Here is a 10,137-nt window from a genome sequence, read left to right as displayed (position 1 = left end):
AGTTTCATTGAGCATCCTCTGTTATCATCGATTTGCTATTGTTATGAAACTTCATTCATTTATTAGTTTTTAATCTTCTTGATCAGTATCGGGTTAGTATTCAATACTGATTATTGTTTATCGTCTTACTGAATTTGTTGTTCATAATTTTTAATTACAAACACATATTTAGTTTCTAATGACTGTTCACGACGCTTTTGTTGAAGAAAATAACAACTAAGATGGATACCGTTTTTGAAGCTTACGACAGATAATCAAGATTATCTCATCTATGCTATCATTTTACTTCCATCATATCTCTCTGATTCGTTAATTACTAGATTTCTTAATTTGATTTGTACTTTTACTAAAATCAAACGCAACCTCAGTCCACAAGATCATGCACATAACATCTTATATTAGATTACAAAACGCACATCTTAAAACATTTAGACAACTAAACATAACCCACAGCCACTGCCACATCATCATAGCCAAAACAGGCCGAGTTAGTCTTTTACACATATTCGGCAACACTTATAAAAATAACAATTCCAGTATATCGTTTATTCTTTCAAACTCATGCCCACAAAAAGGCAAACATAACATAACATATCATAACACAACCCAACCACATTAAGCCGAAGGCCCAACAACTCGCATGGGCCCCGTTTTCCACTCAACCGCTTCACCACAATGCCCGCCCGTAACCCCCACCCGACCCACATCAACTCTTGCCCGATCAAACCCATCGCCAATTTCGGTTTCGGTCAGAACCACCGGAGGAGTTCGGGCAGCGACAGCTTTCAAGCGATAACGTTCTGCCCGAGACCCGATAACCTGCCCGAGAACCGAGGCGGCGATTGTAAACGCCATGGCGGACTTTGGCATCAAAACCGATTTTCTAAGCATGGCTATAAAAGGAACAGCTGCATGAACAGCTGCAAACCAAGAAGGTGAGAATTTCTTTGTATGTTCTCTCCATATACCTAAAGGGACATTAGCTGCCATTCCCATAACCCCGATCACAAGCACTTTCGCGGGCAGGGGTTGCGGTCTGAGGTTTTTTGCAAACGCGGTACGCGCTAGGGCAGCCCGGGCAGCCACAATTGCGGGCGGGCAGGTGTATTTGATCCCGGATGGTGGTTTCAATGCTTTGGCTACAAGTGGGATGACATGGCTTACTGCTCTGTATGATTTAGCAATTGGACAATTCCCACTTTTTAGCCATTCTTCTCCTGTTGCTTCATGTTTCGAGTCTCCATTCTGAGAAGAGTCTTTCTTATGCTTTTTTTGTTGATTTTTAAACATTTCGTTAAATGCATCAAAGCCAAATGACCCTCCAAAACTCGAAAGACTAATTGTAGCCGCCTTAGCTGCTAAAGGATTAAACTGGTGAGACATTGAATCCGCTTTCAACTTTTGGGGAAACTGCAATGATCCTTCAGAAAGTGGGACAACGCCATTTTGTCCATGGAAAAGCCTAAAAGCCATATCAAAATTGGGGCCATCCTCGAATATAGGACCTTTTGTTCCTCGGGCCTGATAAAAAGATGAGATTAGTTTGAGGAAAGATAGGGAATGATGTTTTTTTTTTTTTAATTTGGTGTGAAATTGTTTGGATTGATATTGAAATGAGAAAACTTACAGGTGATGGGAAAGCCATGGATGGTGAAAAGGAGAAGTTAGTTGGTTCGTTAATGTTGCGCAAAAATGGGCACCGAATGATGTCATTCTGTGAAGGTGAAGATTCGTCAGCCATGTTTCTACAGAAAAAATTCATTTCTTGACAGAAGATACCCTGAAAATATAGGAAAACATAAATAATTATTTTAAAGAGGATACAACCTTTTAGGTCAAGATACCACATCAACAAATTCAATCTAGTGGACACTTTGTTGAGAAAGAAAAAGTTGATATTTTTGCAAAAAGAAAGATCAATCTTGAAAATTTTAGCATCAGAAAGCCATTGAATCAAACTAATACTCCATTTCATCAAAACTACAAGTATTATTCAATCTAGAGCTCAATTTTAGTGCTGTCGGGTTATGATTTCACATAAAGAATGAACAAAATATGATCTGATAAAGGAAAAAAACGAAGAAAAAAACCTTCTCTCATATCAAGAATCAAAGTCATGAGTTTTAGCATTAACAACTATGTAATCAACGTAGGCCTCAATTTCATCATCATGAACAATTCCATCAAAAAGGTAAAGTCAACGCTATCAAGTCACCGATTTAGGTAAAAAGGCACAAAAAGTGTAACTCATTCATATATCTTACATAACAGAAAAAAGAAGAAACGCATGATTCGTGAAAAAAGTGAAAAACCTAAAATTCTACTGATTCGAGGATCTAGGTCATGAACTTTAGCATCAAACCCATATCAAATCAAACTAAGTCATCGATCCACATAAAATGCACACGAAAACGAACGGAATTGCATAATTCCGTCATATATCTTACATAAACAGAAACTTAAGAAACTAAATCAAAAGCACTTGGAAGAGTAAACACTCAGAATTTTCACTACGCCAAAGGATCGAAATCAGACACGAAAACCATCTGATTAACCTAGTTCTCAATTTCGAAAAATCCTATCAACAATTCCATCTAAAACTAAAAGTCGGCCAATCAAGTAATCGATAACATCAACGAAAACCTAATCATACCTTCGCAGATGCCGATGCGGAAGAATCGAAAGCAGATAAATGAATCCAAACCCCGATGAGTTTGAGATCTTATTAGATAACAAAACAGGTGAACAAATCAACGAGAAAGGGTATGGAGGAGTAGGTGGGACAAACGCACAACGAAAACAGAAGAGGGGTAATATGCCTTCCACACTCCTAAAGGAAGAATCTGAAACTTACGGAACGACGTCGTGGCTTGCACACGCCAAATTTGACAATTATGACTTTTTCCGATCAAATTGGTCAGGATTTGGTGGCTGCCACAATTAATATGGAATAACGTGGATCGGCAAAAATCTTACTCTACCGTCCAAAAAAAAAAAAGATTATTTAATTTATTTTATTAAATTAAAAGATTATTTGATTTTTCTTTGAACAGAATGTTATTAACTTTCTAGTTATAAGCTTCTAATTAAATAAATTAAAAATATAAATATATAATTTTAGAAAAAATAATTCTTCATTTATATTTTGTTTTTCTCATCTTCCTACTCATATAAAATAATAACATTTGTAACCATTAATTTTCTCTTTCGATTTATTTTGAATGTTAACATTTAATATGATATACTAAGTATGAAGATTGGTAGAAGCAAAAATTAAAAAAATATTTGATTTCTCATTTATCGTTGAATCACAAATATACAAGACTAAAATGTATGTATGGTTCTTGTGGTTTGTATTTCTTTTACTAAGGTCCACATAATTTTTAGGTTTGAAAGAGTGATATTAAGTTTGTCATGTTCTCATTTCAACTTTTTTGATATCCACCTCGTTGCAATATTATTTTTACCATACAATATACATGTCATTTAGATGAGATGGATTAACATTGTGAAGGCTTCAAGAATAAAACAGATTATTGCATTGTGTGTTTGCATAAATCTTTCTCTCTCTCTCTCTCTCTCTCTCTCTATGTGTGTGTGTGTGTAACATCCCGACTCATTAATTTACATTCATAAAGTCAGAGAAACTCGATGAGTTGGATGTCCCAACTCGCCGAGTAGAGCAATTATTGGTCGCGAGATTTTTAGAGTCTACTCGACGAGTTGGAGGACACCAACTCGACGAGTAGGTGATGAGTGAGAAAACCTTGATTTTCAGGGTTTGTGTCCTATTTAAAGGACATTAAGCCTTCATTTCCGCCTCCCTTGTCACCGTAAGACTCTGTGAGAAACCCTAATCGAGCTATAACCTTGTGGGAGAGAAAGAGAGACAAATATTATGTGTTTTAGTGCACTTTTGGAGGAAAGTTGAGGAGCAAAAGGCTTGAGGCGAGAGAGAGCTTTTGGATTCGATGTTCATTCATCCCTATCTTCTGTTTGAAGGTAAAAAGTCACTACCTTGCTTATTGGTTAAATCTCGTATCTAGGGAGTTTAGGGCCTTTTCGATGGGTTTTGTACATAAGAAAATTCCTATGTGCGCATACAAACCCTAATGCTTAGATCTAGGTTTCTCTAATTAAACATGCATTGAATCCAAGACTCCTAATGGCTAATTAGGTATAAGAACAATACAAAGCCAGAGTTAGAATCATACCTTGAAACACTTGTTTGATCTTCTTGTTCTTGGAACTTTAGAGTCACAATTGTCACTCCTCTAATGGCTTACAAACACCAACTAGCAAAGAGAATGATTTGAGAGAGAGGATAAAGGAGGAAATCGGCCAGGGTATCCTTGTTGTAGAGGAGGTGTCAATTTCCTATCTCAAGGGGTCTATTTATACTTGTAAGGCTCCTAGGGTTTCACCCTTAAACCTTAATTGGATAACTTAGACTCTAAGTAATCCCAATCCTTTCCATAGATAAGCCATGGACGATTTTATGGCTATCCTTAACCCTAGAAATCGTCCATCCTCTATCATAGAAGGATTTACAGCCTAAAGTGTAACTATCAAACAATTGACAGTTTATACCCTCTTATTTAATTAATCTCTTTAAGTCACCAAATTAATACTAATTAATTTATGACTTATATTAATCAAATAACAATATTATTATTCATTATATTATTCTCATAAAATATTAATAATATATATATACTCTCATAATAAATCATCCTACCAAGTTGTTATGGTGAAGGCAACCCAAAAGGACCATGCACAATCGGGTCAAATACTTGCCTAATATAGTTGCAGCCTTAGACACTATTCCAACAGTCTCCCACTTGGATAAGTCTAGTAACTATATGCACAAGTACAATCCGATTTGCAATCGTAGCTCTCAAAGACATTGTCAAACTCTGATCAATCTTGTCCTTCAGATAAAGGATCGTCCAATCCTCTGTTAGATATCATGCTGACAATTCAATGGAATGATTAGTCTAGCATTTGGTTTCTCGGTCTCCGATTTATTTGACATAGAACTTTATCGAACACATCAATTCAATTCTGATCGGGCCCGGCACATAAGCCAAATCAAATCATCGAGCGGCCGAGATATCACTTTTTCCTTCTTAGGATAAAAGTTACAAATAAACTTCGACTTATATGCATTTACTTATTCATTAATCAACTATACACAACAATACATTTTATAACATCGAGTTACCAATGCGCTTTCGCATTATCAATGTACAATCAATTAGCAAATAACAAACCATATATCTAGGTTTTAAGACTATATGATATTATCGTCTCGCGATCACCCTTTTATCACATTCCATAAGGTGATTCCAGCAAGCACGGGTTTGTTCCCATGCTCAAAACTAGTTCATAAGCACTCATGAATGTTGCAGCAATCTTTTGCTATGTCTAAAACCATTTAGACACTCTACACACCTATTCATGACAATCTTCATTCATGTCTACTTCCGACATATGAACGATTGTGGACAATTTGAACAATTCGATTATTCTTAATAAACTCAATCATTCTGGAAGTCAAAACATGCAAAGTGAAACAATAGTTAAACAATTAACATAAGACAGTAACATTACTTATAAATAAAACTCCTTTATTTAATCATCAAATGTTAATTACATTTATCTATTACACGTTTCTAATACTATCTAATCTATGCTAATATCATCCTTTAGCCCAATACTCCTAGCATGCTACAAATGCTTAAACCTACTTAGTCCCTTCGTAAGCGGATCTGCTGGGTTATCTTCTGATGATATCCTCTTCACTACGAGTTATCCTTCTTCTACACGATGTCTAATAAAGTGATATTTTCTGTTGATATGTCATGATCTACCATGATCTCTTGGTTCCTTGGTCAAGGCAACCGCTCCTTTATTATCACAGAAAATCTCCATGGGCTCCTTTATGGCAGGTACAACTCCAAGATCACCAATGAAGTTCTTCAGCCATATTGCCTCCTTCGACGCTTCGCTCGCTGCAATGTACTCTGATTCGCACGTTGAATCAGCTACGGTTTCTTGCTTGGAACTTTTCCAAGTTACTGCTCCTCCATTCAGGGTAAAGACCTAGCCCGACTGCGAACGGTAGTTGTCCCTGTCGGTCTGAAAACTGGCGTCACTATACCCTCGCACCTTCAAGTCATCACTCCCTCCGAGGACTAAGAACCATTCCTTCGTCCTTCGAAGGTACTTAAGGATATTCTTCACCGCAATCCAATGGGCTCTGCCAGGGTTCCCTTGATATCTACTAACCATGCTCAAAGCAAAGGCTACATCAGGGCGAGTACAAGTCATAGCGTACATGATTGAGCCAACTGCGAAAGCGTATGGAACTCGGCTCATTTCAGCTATCTCGGCTTCGGTACTCGGACTTTGAATCTTACTCAACCTGGCATTACTTTGTATCGGTAATTCTCCCTTCTTTGAGTTTTCCATACTAAAACGTTTTAGTACCTTCTATAAGTAAGTGTTCTGACTAAGTCCTATTAGTCTCTTACTTCTTTCTCTTACTATCCTTATTCCCAAAATATAGGAAGCCTCTCTGAGGTCCTTCATAGCGAAGCACTTCCCGAGCTAGGACTTAACCTCCTGTAGAGTCAGGACGTCATTTCCTATGAGTAATATGTCATCGACATATAGAACGAGGAAGCTTACTACACTCCCACTGGCTTTGACATATACACACAATTCATCTTCGCTTCGTACAAATCCAAACTCTTTGACTTTCTCATCGAAGAAAAGATTCCATCTGCGAGACGCTTGCTTTAGTCCATAAATGGATTTCTCAAGCTTACACACTCTATTCGGATACTTCGGATCCACAAACCCCTCTGGCTGAGCCATGTAAACATCCTCAGCCAACTTCCCGTTAAGGAAAGCGGTCTTGACATCCATTTGCCAAATCTCATAATCATGAAATGCGGCAATAGCTAGCATCACTCTAATAGATTTTATCTTTGCAACTGGTGAGAAGGTCTCTTCATAGTCAACTCCAGGAGTTTGAGTAAAGCCCTTCGCAACCAATCGCGCTTTAAACGTGTGTACCTTTCCATCCACGTTGGTCTTCTTCTTGAAGATCCATTTGCACCCAACGGTCTTACGTCCGGGCACATTGTCAACCAAATTCCAAACGTGGTTATCATACATGGATTGGATCTCGCTATCCATTGCCTCTTTCCACTTTGTAGACTCCGGGCCTGCCATGGCTTCCTTATAGCTATTGGGTTCATCAAGGTTTATTAGTGTACTATCACTAATATACGTGTCCCCTTCGGTAGTAATATGAAAACCATACAATTGGGGTTGAACTCTAACTCTTTCAGAACGTCTAAGAGGTAATGATACGTCAATTGGTTCAACCGGAGTTTCCTCCTCAGGTTGAACGCCAGCGGTAGAGGTTCCTTCATCTATCGACTCTTGAATCTCTTCAAGATCGATTTGCCTCCCACTGTATCCTTGGCTTATGAGTTCTCGCTCTCGGAAAACTCCTCTCCTCGCAACAAAGACAACATTGTCCTTCGGTCTATAGAAGAGATATCCAAAGGATTTCTGCGGGTAGCCGATGAAAATACATCGCTCACTACGAGGTTCGAGCTTGTTGTGAGTATCTCGTCTTACGAAAGCCTCGCAACCCCAAACCTTGATATGTGCTAACGAAGGAGCTTTCCCCATCCACATCTCGTGAGGTGTTTTGGCAACCTTCTTGGTAGGGACTCGGTTAAGGATATGGGCGGCAGTCTCTAAGGCATACCCCCAAAAAGAGATAGATAGCGAAGCACGACTCATCATAGAGCGAACCATGTCCAACAAGGTTCGATTACGCCTTTCTGCCACACCATTCAATTGTGGTGTCCTAGGTGGCATCATTTGTGAAACTATTCCACACTCCTTGAGATCATCGTGGAATTCAAAACTTAGGTACTCTCCTCCTCGATCGGATCGAAGCATCTTGATCTTCCTGCCCAATTGATTCTCCACTTCATTTTTTTAACTCTTTGAACTTTTCAAAAGTTTCTGACTTTTGCTTGATTAAGTAGATATACCCATATCTACTATAGTCATCGGTAAAAGTCACGTAGAAGCGGTTTCCATCCTTCGTGGTAGATCTAAACGATCCACACACATCGGTATGTATGGGGTCCAATAGACCCTCACTCCTTTTGCACGTACCAGCGAAGGGTGACTTATTCATCTTTCCAAGTAAACAAGACTCTCATGTATCATATTCCCTAAGGTCGAATGACTCTAAAACTCCATCCTTTTGGAGTTGGGCTATGCGTTTCTTGTTAACGTATCCAAGACGACAATGCCATAAGGATGCCTTATCCATACTATTGGAAGAATCCATGCATAAAACATCATTTCCTAAGTTATCAACAATCATAACAGTTTCATAAATTCCATTACATGGTATAGATTCAAATTAAAAGACACCATTCAAATAAGCTAAAATAGAACCATTCTCATTATTAAAAGAAAATCTAAAACCTTGTCTAAACAAACCATGAAATGAAATGATGTTTCTAGCCATTTCTGGCGAATAGTAACAATTGTTCAAATCTAAAGATAAACTATTCCTAAGCACTAAATAATACACTCCAATCTTGGTCACAGGCGACAATCTTCTGTTCCCCATGATTAGATTTATTCTTCCATGCTCCACGTCTCTACTTCTTCTTAGTCCCTGCACATTAGAACAAATGTGGTAACCACAACCGGTATCAAGAACCCAAGAAGTATCATGAGATGAATCGTTAGATTTAATTGTGTATATACCTGCGAAAGATAGCTTGATCTTTCCTTCCTTGATAGCTTGCAGGTACTCCGGGCAGCTTCTCTTCCAATATCCTATCTTGTGGCAATGGTGGCACTCTGCCTCCTTCGGGTTAGGGCATGGCTTAGTGGGATCAACTTTGGTCCCACTAGAAGAGGCACCATCTCGGGCTTTCACCTTGCGATGGTTCTTAGACGAATCCTTCCTCTTCTTTCCCTTTCCTTGTCGAATTTCCAAGACAGGAGCGGCGGGCGGATTGGGAGTTGGTGCAACAACCTTCTCTTTGAAGTTGCTCTCAACGACCCTCAAGAGACCCTGGAGTTTGCTTAGGGTGACCTCTTCTTTGTTCATGTGATAGGTCATCCAAAATTGATTGTAGCTTGGAGGTAAAGAGTGAAGCACCATGTCGATCGCCAAGTCTTCCCCAAAGTCAACGTTTAATTTGCGAAGGCGGTCGACATACCTTTGCATCTTTTGCAGGTGCACGGTAAGAGATTCTCCATGACCCATCTTAGCGGAAATCTTGTTAGTGAAAATCTCATAACGCTCTTGTCTCACGTTTTGATGGTATCTCTCCAATAAGTCTTGGTGCATTTCGTATGGATACATGTCCTCATAGGACTTTTGGAATTCGGGGTTCATAGTCGCGATCATGATGCAATGTACTTTCGTTGCATCACGCTCGTGAGTTTCGAAAGCGGTCATTTCGGCGGCAGTAGCGATTTCGGGGTTGATTTTCTCATGCTTCTCATCGAGGATATACTCCTTATCCTCATAGCGAGCAATCGTGCGAATGTACCTTATCCATTCGCTAAAGTTCGTTCCATCAAAGGTGACCTTTTGACAAAGGCTCATCAAAGTGAATGAACTAGCAGCAGCGTTGTTAGCGTTTGACATCTACAATAGAAAGGAAAAAGATTGATTAGAATGTGAATCCCTAATTATCACCCAATAAGAAAACTAGGGCTAGGATCCAACAACAATATTTACACATTAGAAAAGGGATGCTGTAATCTAACATGCAAATAATTTGAAGGTAAGTGAATGACGATTCACTAATTCTCCACCATGAAAAACATAACTTTAAGTCCTAAATGTATTGAGAATTCCTAGGTTCGGATGAGATTCATTGAAACTTTTCAATGGCATGTTTAAATCTCGATATGCCCCTCTTGTTTGTGACTGGGATATCGAGGATCACAAAGCGGGTGTGAATTACCATGCAAATTCACATGGTGCCTTCATTGTAGCGATCACCTATTCGATGTGTCGGTAAACCACACACGCTCCATCGAACTATGATAAACAATGAATCACCCTTTGCC

General features: G+C 38.8%; 1 protein-coding gene across 1 annotated transcript; it reads right to left on the bottom strand.

Moving 5' to 3' along the window:
- Positions 1-380: 380 nt before the first annotated feature.
- LOC145015302 (uncharacterized) lies at positions 381-2,801 on the bottom strand. Its single transcript, XM_078973758.1, has 3 exons — positions 2,654-2,801; positions 1,628-1,780; positions 381-1,521 (listed from the first exon to the last, which is right to left on the bottom strand). Exons 2-3 carry the CDS (start codon positions 1,760-1,762, stop codon positions 616-618), a joined length of 1,041 nt encoding a protein of 346 aa, XP_078829884.1. The 5' UTR covers positions 1,763-1,780; positions 2,654-2,801; the 3' UTR covers positions 381-615.
- Positions 2,802-10,137: the final 7,336 nt, after the last annotated feature.

Source organism: Lactuca saligna, chromosome 9 (genome assembly GCF_052625555.1).
Source record: "Lactuca saligna cultivar CGN05327 chromosome 9, ASM5262555v1, whole genome shotgun sequence".
Taxonomy (NCBI): domain Eukaryota; kingdom Viridiplantae; phylum Streptophyta; class Magnoliopsida; order Asterales; family Asteraceae; genus Lactuca; species Lactuca saligna.
The sequence above is the reverse complement of the archived record's forward strand: the minus strand, read 5'-3'. Positions and strand labels throughout refer to the sequence as shown.